The sequence below is a fragment of the Myripristis murdjan genome, chromosome 21 (assembly GCF_902150065.1).
Source record: "Myripristis murdjan chromosome 21, fMyrMur1.1, whole genome shotgun sequence".
Lineage (NCBI taxonomy): Eukaryota > Metazoa > Chordata > Actinopteri > Holocentriformes > Holocentridae > Myripristis > Myripristis murdjan.
In genome coordinates, this window is record NC_044000.1 from 7,021,563 (window position 1) to 7,036,586 (window position 15,024).

At 41.0% G+C, this 15,024-nt stretch overlaps 1 protein-coding gene across 3 annotated transcripts in view; it reads left to right on the forward strand.

Moving 5' to 3' along the window:
- Nucleotides 1-6,889: 6,889 nt before the first annotated feature.
- The window catches only part of mphosph8 (M-phase phosphoprotein 8), a 45,986-nt gene continuing 37,851 nt past the window's right edge, over nt 6,890-15,024 (forward strand). Inside the window, exons 1-3 of one of the 3 annotated variants that reach the window (XM_030080102.1) lie at nt 6,890-7,578; nt 11,818-11,979; nt 12,854-13,894. In XM_030080102.1, coding sequence (XP_029935962.1) covers nt 7,477-7,578; nt 11,818-11,979; nt 12,854-13,894 — 1,305 coding nt within the window. In that variant the 5' untranslated portion in view covers nt 6,890-7,476. The remainder of the gene's footprint in view (nt 7,579-11,817; nt 11,980-12,853; nt 13,895-15,024) is intronic. The other 2 variants (XM_030080105.1, XM_030080106.1) reach the window with 2 other exon arrangements.

Consider the following 15,024-nt stretch of genomic DNA (forward strand, 5'->3'; position numbering starts at 1 on the left):
ATTCATATTAGAGTATGCAAATGCAATTTACATGCATGCATCTGCTAATATGCTTAGACCACTTGATGCAGTTTATCTCAGTGCACTCAGATTTATAACGGGTGACAGCTACTCAACTCATCACTGCACATTGTGTGACAAATTTGGCTTGGTGTCACTTAGATTAAGAAGGGAACATCACTGCCTTACTTTTAGTTAGAAAGTAGTGTTAGAGAAGCTACTACCCTACATTTGCTGTTTTTCTCTTAGACCCACTACACAGTATATTCACACTCAACAGCACATTGTTCTTTAAAACCTCCATATGAATACTGCTTTCTAATTCTAGCCACCTTTTCAATGAAACCAACATCAGGATTCCCTCAAAGTGGACATTCAACTGGTCGATCTCTGGTTAAACAAAGGTTTGTGTACTTCCTTGTGACCAAGGAAGTTAATCTCCCAATCTAAAATCTACCCTAGCCCCGGTGTTAATACTGATAATGTCTCTTCAGCTAGCTTAGTTTAGACAGGACAGATATAGGAGCCTGCCATTGGGAACCAAGCATAGGACTGGATTTTGTTTGCTGTATCATTACTACTACTGCCTGTCTGCTATCTGTAGGAGTGTGTTTATGGCTGTCTGCTCTGAGTGTGTGGGTTTGTCCTTACTTTCTCTCAGACACATGTTGCAGACAGTGATTATACCTACCAGTGTTGGCTGAGATGACAGAAGTCCTGTCTTTCTGCCTCATCATCTTTCGGTACTTTCTTTACTTCATCTATTTTTCCAGTCTTGTTGCCATTGTCCATTATAGTGTTTTGCATGCCCAGCCATCCTTGAGGGTGATCCCTTTTTGACCCAGCCTGCCCAAAGTTTCTACATCTTTTTTTTCCCTCATAAGTTTTTCTTGGGCGTTTCTCCTCATCTTCACTGATGATCCGAGGTTGGTGGCACTGTTCCCTGCGATCAAAGATCTTAGACTCTGTCCGCTTCGCCTGTCACACTGAGCCTCTGCTGGCCTATTTTGGACTAAATTTGAGGGAATGATGGATTTTGACACAAGGTGCATTTTGAATATAAATCTGATTGGTCCGACACAGCGCCACCACCAGGCCAACAAGGCCATAAGCCTCATGCTGAATGTCTCAAACACTGCTGGGTCAAATTTCATGGGCCTTTAGGGAATGATGTGTTTTTATGCTGATAACCAGTGTCTGTGAAATGAACTTGATTGGCCCATCATAACTCCACCAACAGGCCTAAAAGTCCCCAAACTTTGATCTGTAAAAAAGCATGTCAAAAATTACACAAGTACATATTCCCCCAGTTCAGCACAACATGCAAGTAGTTCTGATTTCAAATTAGGCATTAAACCTTTTATCCCAAGTGGTGCATTCAGTTATAGAAAATTAAGTAGAAGTTGTTCATATTAAAAAGCCACCATAGAGGGATAGTTTCAGTCAGTGGAAACATCTAGGACAGCTGTTTTCAAAGTGCAGGGCTTCACTTTGAAAACCCCCAGGAGTCCTTGAGGATCTTCCAGAAGGTCCTCGGGAAAATGAGGAAGCATTTAAACACAAGAAATCTGATGTCAACCCAGCTTCACTGATCTGACCTTTGAAATACAGCAAATAATTTTAATAATGATCATTTTCTTGTCTTGCTTACAAGTGTAATGAACAGAAACCGAAATATCTTTTTATATCACAGTCTTCAGGACAAAATCACTTCAAGTCGGTATCCGGGGCTTAATGACAGTCAACTCGGGTGGTACAGAGCATGAAAAAGTTTGAAAATCCCTGGTCTAGCACAAAGAGTTTAACTTTAGTCCTGATAGTGTTTTTGTGGCCCACAGTCTGGATATTTTCTGTACTTCAACTTGTGCTTACCAGGGCAAATCAATCATCTACACAACAGATCATGACACTCAAATGGATTGCTTGCATAAACATATAGAACCTCTCGAGTGAGTATGGGCCCTGCTGGTAATCATAGATCACTCTTCCAGCATTTCTTATTGCCATATTTTAGTGAAGACAGATTTATAGAGGTCCTTAAAGGGGTGGGTTATTTCCTAGACATAGTTCCCTTCGGTTGCCAGTAGCCTTAGGCAGGGTATCTGTAAGAGGCTGATGAGGGCAGAGTGCTGGGGCTGTCTGCCTGCAGCTATTGACCTACATACACAGTGAAGGGAATAATGGCTATTATGGAAATTCCTCTGCCATCTTTTCAGGGAAAGTGTGCCAACTTTATTGCCTGGGGCTTCCACTGATGTGCAATCTATCCACAGAAACGCTTCCCTCGCTCTCTCTCTCTCTCTCTGTCTGTCTCTCTCTTGCTTTTGCTCGCTTGCTCTCTCCCCAAAACAGTTGCCCCAGCTTAAACAGTGATTAATACATAATAGACAATCGAGAGGATGCCCCAGCCCAACATGGGGCAAACACAGCGCCAACCAGGCATCAAACTACAAAATCGTGCACTGTCAGCCGGATGTTGCTTTTCTATTGTCTCATGACACACTGGCTTCCCAGAATGTCAGTCCTGTGGAGAAAAGTGCAGATCTATAGTAGTTGCAAGGGTGCAGTTTTATTCAGTTGACATCCCATTGAGGGTGCAAAATCCTCCTCACCAGCCCAGATTTGAACAAGACAGATTATCTCACCAGGCTATATTCTAAAATCCAGTATACAAAATACAAAAATGAGCAAAAACAAACAAAGAAATAAATTAACAAATGCAGAGATAACAGATAAATCACCTAATCTACAGACACGTATGATATATCTATTCCTAAAATCAGCAACAATAAAAATAACTGATAACCTTTTGTGCTGTTTTTCTTTGTCATACATTACTGAAAGCCAAGCAGTCTTGCTCTTTCTTCTCTTCTCTCTTGCTGTGCATTGTGTTAATATGTTAACAAGTCTTCATGTGCTTGTGTCTAGCGTCAATTTAATCTTATTAGCATATTTGGCAATCCCAGCTGAGCTCATATCACCTCCCCTTTTTTCTTATTCCTAGGCCCCCTCTTCCATCTCATCCATTGTTCTTCCTGCTGAAATAAATTTCAAGGTAAATTTCAAGGTAAATCCATTCTTCTCTTCATACTTTTAGATTATTAACATAATACATGCATCACAGCATACATCATAATACAAAAACATACATCATAACACATGCTACAACCTATATTCAAACGCAAACTCGCTAAAATGCATATGTACAACTGATTAAACCACCCGGTGTCATGCAATTTCCAATATAATTTCCCATAAAACAGGTGTTTGGTGTATTATGAAATTAATAGCAACAGAGTTTTTTTACTGCAGCCATTTTGACATGAAATAGCAGGTAAACACAAGTGTCATTAATGACATTAATTAAGGTTCTGTTGTATTTAAGTGCAGCAGAGCCTCTCCGGTGGCAGAACCTTAATTATGTCTTTAGTAGCACCTGCATTTACCTGATATTTGATGTGAAAAACATCACCGTGCTGTGAACGTGATTTAAATTCTAGAGAATATTGAGATGACACCCTTGAGGCCAAAGACAGATACTTTGTGAATTAGAGAAATAATATTAATCATTAGGAGAAGGTGTTTTATTATTCTATACCTGTTTTATGTCTCTGAGAATTATGACAGGAAAGTCCCTGAGGCTTTCATGTAAATATAAGCTTCATAATATACCTCAAAAGCCCTTTGAAATTGTAAACTCTGGTCTGTCACCCATTCTTGGTAAAATAAAATATCATAAAATAAAATGGAAAAATAGAAATTCCATGTTGTCCTGTTATTTTGCCTTTAAATGATCTCTCTTCAGTAGATCTTGAAATTCAGTGAAACAAGCCTGGCTGGCCAGATTCCCTGCAGCCAAAAAGATGACTTCAGCCACCTCATGTTTTACAGCAGCAGCAGTGGGTGCTCCCATTTCTGGACATTATGGAACAATCTGTGTCCCATATGCAAAAAGGAAAGGAGGCCGACAAACAAACATGGTCAGTGGAGGCCGATAAATTAAGGATGTTGTTGTTGCACTGGACATCTCTAAACGACATCTCTAAAAATAATTGAAATATTGACCATAAAAAATACACCTTGAGGAAAATGATTTGGTGTATAAGGAAAGTATTATCAGTCACTGGGAGCAAGCAGTTGGCAAACAAAGTAAAAAAAAAAAAAAAAAAAAAAGAGAGAGTGCAGTACTACCACCTACTGGTGGAGTTTGGACTTACAATATTCAGTCAAAACAAAAAATAGAAGATGTAATGGAAAGAAAGAAAGAAGACAGACAGACACAGAGAAAGAAGGAAATCAAATTTCAGTTGTTCCTATTTCCTTCAAGTAGAAAGTTGATGCATTTGTTTGCTGTAAATAATTTTTAAATGTTATTGACATGTTGTTCTACGCCCCCGTGTTGTCTTCTGCTGCCTCCTGTTTTCAGTTTCTTTTAATTACCTTTATACTTTACTCATTTCCATATCACATTATGTATTACCTGGTTTTACAGACTGTTTTGCTAGTTTGTCTGCTTTTTCATTCCCTTTACTTGAGCTGATATCCACAAAATATTAACACAGAATTACAAACTTTAGGCCCTGAATTGACCTACAAACTTCAAATAATATGCTATATAGTCTCTGTTTCTGGAGTTTAATTATTCTAAATTCATTAAAACTGCACTATAAGTCTGAATAAATCACTTCCCAAGCATACTGTCATAGTTGTTAATTCACAGGAAAATACAGACAATACAGACATCTTTGAAAGTGAGAAGACACATTCACTGGTTAAAACTTATATATAAATGTATTTACTTTAATTATCCACCTTATTTACAGCAGTTTCTTATACCATATACATCAACTTATCATATTAGACATTCTACCCATCTTTATTTTATTGTTCCTGGTGTTAATAAATCTTTTGGCAGAAGATAATTTATGTTTAAAGCACCAACAGACTGGAATAACTTACCTTCCAATATCAGATCTATTTCTTCGTCTGTTATATTTAAGAGTTCTTTGTCTTCTCACTTTAAGGTGGCCTGCTCTTGCTTTCATTGAAGCTCCTTGATCCCCATGATTTGGTGAATTTAATTGCTGCTGTTCGGTATTTCAGTATTGGCCACTGTGGGCATGTTATGGTTGTATTGTCCTAATCTCATCATGATGTTAACTGTGGCTTGTTCTTTGTTTCTGTTTTTTTTTTTTTTTTGTTATTTGTCATTGGATTGTCTTGTTTTCTGTTTATTGGTTTTGTTTCTGTGTATTCTGTATATTGTTGAGTCCATGTTTGTTTATATGTCTGGACCCCCTTGAAAACGAGATGATGCATCTCAAGGGGTTTATCCAAATAAATAAATTTCAATAAATCATCTGATAATCTTTTGGAATTTTAATTTTCAGTCAAAAGCAGCTTCCTGATTGCTTCTGATGCAATTGCCAACTATATTCCACCTAAAATGTTTATTCTTCTTTCTCTCATTCTCTCACACTACTTTTTGCATCTTTGTCAGTTAGTAATAGTGAATTTCCTCCATCTCCACTTGCAAGAGTGGCACTGAAGTAGTCTTAAATGCTTGACTGTGATGCTAGAGTCAAATGTAAAATGCAATCTGTGCCTTTCCTGAGATTAATGCCCATCATTTAAACACATATTACCTAAAGCATGCATCAGAATGGTAATTATCAAACCTTTTATGATTAGTTTGATCCTCCTTCTGCTTGAAAAGTGTAGTTAATCACTTCTGCCATTACAGCAAACTTGAACTTTGGTAGAGTACTGGGTTGTATACTTCTCTGGGTGTTATATGAGTCCATACGGTGGTGAAATCTCCTCATTAGTTGCTCTGTGCTCCCCTGGGCTGCTAATCCACAAACCTGGATTTCTCTCCATCCACTGGCATAGTGCAGCAAAACAGCTCCCAAAATAACATTTTTTGTGCATAAATGAACACAAACACGGTGGTTTATGCAAAGCACTTGGCAAACTTTTTTAGAGGTATATATACACCACCTCCTGACAGATTAGGAACTAAAAAATGCAGCAGAAGACAGAACATGATGAAGGTTATTCTCACGCACAGCACAGCAGAGGAGAGAGTCTGACTGGAGTTGCTTGTGCAGATGCAGACTGAGGTCCTGGCCCAGTTTCAAGGATAGAAAAGAGCGATAAGAGGTAAAAAGGACAAATGGAAGTGCAAGACAAATTAGATGAAGATGGAGGCAGCAACCCCCAGTGCCCTGCTCAATGAGGAACAGGATGTGTTCCTGCGGCTGCCAGTGAGCTCAGCGTCTCTAGGATGGAGAAGATGGCCTTCTGCAAGTCCACTTGACCTACCCAGGATACAGAGAAACATGTTATTGTGCTCCAGTTGCAGAGATGCCAAAATGATGTGGAGCAGCAGGTGGGCAAGTTGCAGGCCTTTAAGGTGGAGAGGGACGCCCTCTGCTTGCAGATCCAGGCTGTGGGGCAAACCTCATGGACCGCCAGTCTCTGGAGGTGGACATCACATTGAGAGGGAGGCTAAAGCAAAATAACCAAGGGCCACTGAATTTGTTCAGTGGGTGGGGGCCTTTGTGTTGGGTGAGACTGTCATGTGACAAGCTGTGTTCATGATTAATCAATCACACCAATCAAACCAATCACATTATAGACATCTATTATGCCTTCCAGCAGTCATGATTCCAATCAGATCCCTCCCGTGAGCGAGTATTTTTTAGCAGTAAAGCCAGGATATTTTTAATTGAGCTGCATTCATTCTCGACAGCCTTTCTCTAAGTTGGCCATAACCCTAACCGTAATCGATAATGCAAAATGACCAACCAAATGTTTAGAAAAAAATCCCCTGGCTTTGCTGGGGGAAAAAACTCCCGCGACCGAGAGGCCCGCCTTGTCCCATCTACCATGTTTTCATTGCTTGCTAATGTTTGCTACGTAGGAGCCTCAGTCTGTAGCTGTCCATGCTTCCTTCATGACTGTCGGAAACACCGAAATCTCAGTGTCAGTGTGTAAAAAAAGGCACAGATATTGGATTTCCAAACCAGACTGGAGAAGTCGGCGTTTTCCCTACCCGATCTGTCGATACGTGACGTTTGGAGATCGTTACTTAAAGGAAAAAGATGCAAAATGACGTGGCTGCCTTAACAGAAACGTGTTAAATTAATGTATTTTATTATATATGTTATTGTTCGCCATCGTGTAAATGTCTTTAACTTTTAGTTGCCGCGCATCATAAATCACAAAGTTGCTTGTGCCACTTATTTCTCCACCAACAAGTACCTAAACACGTTGGACGTCCTGTTTGCTATTCGAAAATAGGAGCTTACGAGCAGCACTGGAAGTTAGCACAGCAGAAGCGGGCGGTAGCTGTCGTACAGCCGCAGAAGGCAGCAGTCACCGCGGCCAGCTACGTTAGCGCACTGCTGCTAGTGGCTAACGCGGCCTTTGCGAGTACATAAGCAAAATAATACACCGCAACAAGCGTACACCATGGACGCTGAAAACGAGCGGACAGAACACCAGGATAGTGAACAAGACGAAGAAGAGGATGTGTACGAAGTGGAAAGGATTATTGACATGCGGGTGGAAGAGGTAAAGCTAGCTAACTTTGCTAGCTACGTAGCTAACTAGCTAGCGTTAACGAGCTGCTGGCAAACATGGCTGGCACAGCGTTCACCCCACTCCCACGACGCCTACATCGGCGACTCTGCACTATGCATTAGCAAAATGACTCGTAATGCTGCATCATTTAATGCACACCGACGGCACAAAATGTCTGCCGTGACATTATTATCACACGTGTATCGTTTGTTCTGGTAGGAGTGCATACAGCCCGTACGCCGATAGCATCGTCTGTCTGCACAACGTCTCCCATGGTGTCCGCTCCCTCTCTCTCCCCCTGCGGAGGCCAAGGACGGATGGGTTGCAAGCTTGCAAATATTTTCATTGTGGTCGCCATCGGCCAAGGGCATCGATCAAACAGATCACACGGGTCACCTGACTGTTTGAATGTGAGATTTCATGGCAGTAAACTGCCAGCTGTGATATCAAATATAACCCCAGCTCGTATTAGCATCGTCGCCGCGGTATTTCCAGTGCATCAACTGCCCGACTAACCTGTTAGTGCCTCTTTTCTGCGAGGCAGGAATAGCGCTTTGCATAAGCCGAATGAGATGTCCCTGCCTGGGCAATTATTATTATTATTAGTATTTATTTATTTATTTATTTATTTTGCATAAATGTTGAATTTCTGCTAGCCAGCAGTTGTAACGTTACTCAATAGTTAGCCTGATATCACTTGACTCGTTTGTTTACACTTCAAGTTAAGATGGTTTTGCATTGCTTAGCTAATAAAACGCACCAGTGACTTTAACACATTCACAAAGGTCATAGAAATCTCAAAATGGAACTATTGTGACTATGCAAAGTCGTAATGGATTATTGTAGTTGTAGCATTTGAGATTGAGAAACAGATTAATGAGATCATGACACTCTGCTTTTGACTCCTTCAGACGCTCTGTAGTATTCTGGCAATTTCTCATTAGGACTCCCTTGAAAGCAATACTGCAGACAGACTAATTACACAAGGTTACTTTTACACAGCATGACCATGTCACATAGGAAACTTGTGACAGAAAGCATTATGTGTTCAAGTCAAGATTACACCCCTTACACCCACTTCCACACATGATTTGTACTTGTTAAAACAGATTCTCTTTTATATAGCCAATCATGGTGCATAGTGTTCATTACTACTCCTCATAGTTTGTTTACAAAGGCATGCTCTGCCTCAAGTCAATGCTATATTCACACGTAAATGTCAAGTGTTGCTTCACTTGAGCACACAATAGTTAAGGGGGGGATTTTTTTTTTTTTGTGTGTGTGTTTTAGGGGTGGATGCTTAAGTTCAAGGACCTGGGGCTCATCACTGCCATACAATTGGCCTGTTGATTTCTGAATGTACTGTGTCTATTTCCATTGTGTATTTTTGTAAATCTGTGCAAGGCTTGAATATTATGAGGTGTCATGCAAACATACCTTACCCTTCTCAGCTCCTCTCTCCTAGGTAATTAGTCTTGAGGAAGTGTTCTTGTCAGTGCAACCATAGAGGCTCCACGAAAAGTTTTTTGCAGAGTCCATCATAAAGCATGGATATGAACCATTATGATGGCTCCAAGAACCACTAACCACTGTAGTGTTTCCTTAAGGAACACCTGAGGAGAGGTGGATCTTCCAAGGTTGCATATCGACCACAGAGTTGAGAGTATTGATTATCATTATTAAAAATAATAGCTGTAAATAATGCAAAATGTGAAAACTGGCAGTGCTTTAAATACATTGCGATAACTTATTCTACCTTAGGCTACTCTCAGTGAGCTTTCTAATTGCACCTAAGAACCAGATGCTGATGACGATATCATAAACCAGGAGACGTGCCCATTAGAACTTTAATGCTGACGCTGCAAAATGAAAAGGTCATATGTATCTTCCTAACATGGGTTAGGGTTAGGGTTAAAAAAGTTGATGCCATCAAAAACACTGTCACTGTGTAACTGTACAATTTAAGAAAAGTAGGCATCGTTGTTTACACTTGGTAGTCTACAAGTTGAAGAGAGAAGTCAGTGATGGTCTTCATATCTGTTGTTGCTTTTGTGTGCTCCTAATTTAAGAGGGCACCTCCATGCAGTACTTTCATTGCAATATCACTTTTATTTGTATTCCTCAAGAAAACGTGCAGAAATTGTTTTGTACTCTCTGTTGATGGTTCAGGTAGCTACTCTGTTAACAAAAACAGCTTTTGGGAACACTGAGATGCTTTTTTCTCCTCATTGCAGTCATAGATGAATCCCTTAAAGTTCTTTTAAGTGCCTTTTTATCATCAGGGTAGTTAAGCAAATGTCAAATATAATGGGATTGTTTATGGGACCCCTGGGGGATATCATTGCTTATTAGGAAAGTTTCAGGTCAGATGCCCATTGTAGTGCATGTGAAGATGTGTATGGTGATATGGGCTGAATATAGTTTAAAGTCCATTTTGTGATCTATAGCAATGTAGTATGATCTGCATATGTCATATAAAACACTTTGTCATATGCTTGTGATAAAGGCCCATACAAAGAAATTTGAATAAGATGTCCTGATGAACACCATGCAATATCTGGATCTCATTTTGACTGTTTTTCAGTATATTACTAGGAGAACATCAAAAACCATGTACATATATGATGGCCCCTGTTAAAAATGGACTTTATGTCTGATCGCAGCTGCCAAGGGCTGTCAAAAACCCTCAGATTTTTTTTCTCACCCTGGCCAGTACATTTTTTGTAAAAATTTGACACCCATTATTGCACTGTGTTTATAATTCATCATGAAGTGCAGCAAAATTCAGATTACAGGACAGCTTATGAAACATGATTAACTCAAAATGATTTCGGCTAGTGTACAGGGTGGTTTTGAACTCATTTGTCTAACAAAGACAAATTTTGCTAGTTTGTATTTTGAGCAGGAATTTCAGGCTCCATTGTTGGCCTGGCTTCAGGTTATTTTGACTGATGCTGTACCACCTTGAGTCTATGCCCGCCACTTACACTGTCATGCCTCAGGAAACTGGATCATATAAGGAAGTCACCCAGGCCTGCCGGCGGCCTCCCAGGAGGATGCAGCCATTGAACCGAGTCTGTGTGTTTTTGTTGGTGCAGTCTTGTATGTGGGTGTAGGCTTAGTGCACACAGAGCCTCAGTCAACTGGCTACATAAACCCAGTGCACGTGCTGTGTCAAGCAGGCTGTGAGGAAAGCAAAAATTGCAGCGTGCCAGAAATAGACTTTGGTCAAGTCAGTTTAGCTAAGACAGCTGGTCCCATTGCTGCCCAGATCTATGTGCGTGCAATTTATCTACATCTGTGGAGTCATCATATATGGAAAGTGGATAGGTCTTTTCCACACACAATACCAGATATTTTGTATGCATATTTATGCTCCTCTTTGTTATTGCAGCAACTCAATTTCCCCATGGCAATCATGATGTTTTATTTGATAAAAGATTAGCTGATACATGTCTTAAACATGTAGAAAAGTGGAACCCATTGTAGACACAGCTGGCGAGTGGTTTGCCAACATTGCTGACAGTGCATCACATTTTTACTTTTTAATTGGGAATATTACTTAATTTATAGAACAAATCAACTGTAAATCACAGAAATGTATTGTTGCACTGCTATGTGGGTTGAAGCAAGTGAGACTGCTGCGCTTCTGGCTGCACCTCAATCAGTGAAGTCAAAGCAGGGATTTTGCCTTTGATGGCAGATGCCAAACACCTGCTTTGGCATTAGTGATTGGACTCAGAAATTTTCAATCCATAGAGAGCAGTATAGCACTGATTTTCTGCCTGATGTGATTTGGTGTTAATTTTCTCTTGAGGAATTATCACACACTGTCTGTCCTAGAAGTGTGTCTTTCATTCAGTGACTGGTTGTGAGCAAGTGATGCCAAAGATGCTGCCCTGTGTGTGTTAAAATTGACCTTGAAAATAAGTGATTGGTTTTTGGTGCATATACTGAAATGAAGAGCAGACTTGGATTACATGTTAAATCTGTCTCTTTCCATCAGGATGCTACCAGCCAAATGATTATGGTTACTAAGTTGACCAGCCATGTAATCATCATTTCATCATTTGGAAATGTGATACAAACACTGTTGGTTGATGACATAGTGAAAGCGGCTGGTAACCTGTGGAAAGCACCAGTCTCCATGACAGGTTGGCACTGATGCTGTTGGTTAGTGCAGTAGTTCAAGAGGGGATCATGATCTTTGTGTCTTGTGTTTGCTCACAGGGGGAAGTGCTGTACAGAGTCCGCTGGAAGAATTACTGCTCCGATGATGACACTTGGGAGCCCGAGGCCCATTTGGAAGACTGTCGTGAGGTCCTCCTGTCCTTTAAGAAGACTGTGGCAGAGGCCAAGGCCAAGAAAGAGGCGGAAGCTAAGAAGAGCGTGGTAAGTGTTTATTTTTTTTAAATAATTTTTTGGGCTGTTCTTTATTAGTAGAGAGTCACAGTAGAGCGTCAGGAAAGACAGGGCAGAGAGAGGGGATGACATACACAGCAAATGGTGGGGTTTGGTTTTGAACACAGGCCACTTAGGCTTAGTATGACATGATATGTGCTCTACTTGGTGAATCACTGGGGCAGTCTCAGGGCATAGTAAGTCTTAGGGACAGTCAGCACTGCACAGCTGATACCATTGCACAGAACAAGTACTGATATAGAGTTGAATGAGTCACCAGTCACCCAGGCTTCTCTGATGTCAAAGCTTTGTTGGTTGCATAGTTCTCAGCTGCTACACAAACTGATGGGAAATACTGAAAAAACAAGGTTGAGAGTTTATTTACATGAGAGATAAATTTATTGTGCTGGAAATGTTGTAGCCCGTCGCAGGAAAGACAGCGTGCAAGAGTCTGTTTGCAGCAGGAAATAAGTCTAGGGGTTCTGTAAATCTTTCATAGTGGTAAAGTACTATAAGTAGCTTGTGAATTTTGAGATTAGCCAGCCACTCTGATCAAGGAAAGCGTCTTGGCTGTGTGGGATATGAGCCAACTCCACTATGATGTTGGCAGATACATTTTAAACAAATCTATTTCCTTATTAAGGGTGTTCTTGCATAATGTCCCCATTCAGCACCACTAGACTTTGGGGGAAAAGTTTTTTTAAATACTGGAGTCCATATTCACTCAAATGGATCCAAAGATGATGTGGTTATGTAGACTGCATAGCCTTGAAATAAAGCTCAATAAACAAACAGATTCGGGCAATAGTAGACAGTCTTGACTATGTTATTGACATTTATGTTGCTTTTCCCATTCCACTACCAGAAAATTCTGCCTACAAAGAGTGATGTGTTTGATGCAGACTCAGAGAGTGACAGCGACAAAGACCGTCCCATGGAGATGCCTGTCAAGAAGAAGAAAAAGAAAAGAACACAGGAAGAGGAAGAAGAACCTCCTCCGAAGGAGAAAAGAAAAAAGAAAAAGGACAAGCGTAAGGAAGAGTTAAGGCCTCTGCCAGCACCAGAGACCGATGAAGAGGAAGAGAGAGCCCCTAGTCCACCCTCACCCCCCAAGGAGAAAAAGACTGAATCAAAAAAAAGAGTTGTTGACTCCGAAGAGGATGACGACGAGCCCGTTCCCCCCAAGAAACACAAGAAGGACAAGGGGAAGGAAGGAGGGAAGCAAAAGAAAGAAAGAGGAGAGGAGGGACGGAAAAAGAAAGGGAAGAAAGAGCGGAAGATCGAGTCCTCTGATGATGAGGCCACCGCTCCCCTGGAGGAAGACCTGAGCGACGGCCCATCCGAGTCTCACACAGATGACACTGTGGCGATGGAGACAGTCACAAAGTCCACAGAAAAGCCACGGTTGGACGAGAAGACCAAACAGAAGAAGGGGAAGACAGAGCTAAAGCTGCAGGGCATAAAGGACTTAATCCAGGACAAAAAGAGCAAAAAGCCCGATGCCTCCATGCCCCCCCAGAAAGACAGCATCACCCAGAAACTCAAGAACTTCACCTCAAAGGGCAAGGAAGACACTGCCCCACACTCCTCGGACTCCAGCGACTGCTCCTCCCTCCATAAGAAAGCCAAGAGCAAAGGGCAGGAGAGCACCTCAGTGCCACCCAAAGTCCCATCTTCCTCCACCTCCTCATCCTCCTCGTCTTCCTCCATCACAGCAGCCGGCAGTGCCAAGACTAAAGAGGAGGAGGTGGCTAAAGAGGAGGTAGTGGGACCAAAGGATGCAACAGGCTCCACTAACCTGTTTGAGAAGTTTCTGTTAAACTGTGAAGCCAAGGACCGTGTTCCCCGCAGGCAGGCAGTTCACCCGCCGTCCTCCACAGACAGTGGCAGCAGCAAATCCGCAAAGGTACAGTATGAATCAGGACTGTGTCTAATCGTATATTAGTACATTGCAGGTTGAGCAGTCATGTCGTGGAGGCCTGAGTGTGCAGGTTTTTGTTTCAGTTACAACAGGTGACATCACTGACTACTTCCTCCTCTCTGGTTGAAGGTGTGCGGAAAGAGAAATCACTTGCTGTGATCTTACATGGCACAAAACAGATCATTCTGTGGCACGTTTGAATACTTCTGCCTTATGGGTTTCACATACAGTAATTTTGGATATTTGCAGTCAAATCCAATAGTAAATTTCACTTAAAATGTTAGGTGTAGTCAAAAATAGTTCAGATATTGATCAACAGGCCCAAAAGTGCAGTTAAATAACCATGCTTGATAATCGGGATCACAATATCTTTTAGAAGACTTTTTTGTGTAGAACATATAAATGAGTGCCTCTCTGCAGTGCTTACAAAGTGAGCAATTTCCACCAGCCAGATGCTAACGAGTCATTTCATGTCACATCACACAGAAAAGTGAATTTCAGCACATATCCTCATGTAAAAAAAGTTAGCATAGGGTACGAGCAGAATAGGAACCGGAAAATATGTTTTTGACTCTCAGATTTGCTTATCCATACTGTCCATGACATGAAATCATGTCCGTAAGCTTTTTACCCCCTGGACACAATAGTCAATGGATGCCATATTCACCAGCCACTTGGATTATTTTTTCCACAAAATAACATTTTTTAAGTGTATGGGAGATATTCTATCCCTAACCCACAGTTTGAGACTGGTCTTAAATGGTTTTTAATGGATAAGAATAAATGGATAAGATTAGCAGACCTGTCATTGTAATGGGCAAGGTTACAGAAATACTTGGTCTGCTCTTACCTACCCCAATAAAACAGTAACAGTAATTATCATAATATATTTTTCCTCAATATAAATATAAAATATGTTCAGTACACCTTTGGTAAATTTCAGCACAATTATATTCCATGATTGATACACAAATAGGGAATAGACAGCAGTGGAAAGAATAGACAGCAGGCACACAAATGACACACAAACAGCCAATAATCTGCCAGCATTAGAGAAGGGTCCAGTTGTACGCCTGGTTATGAAAGAGGAGACACACCCCACACAGGAACTGCAT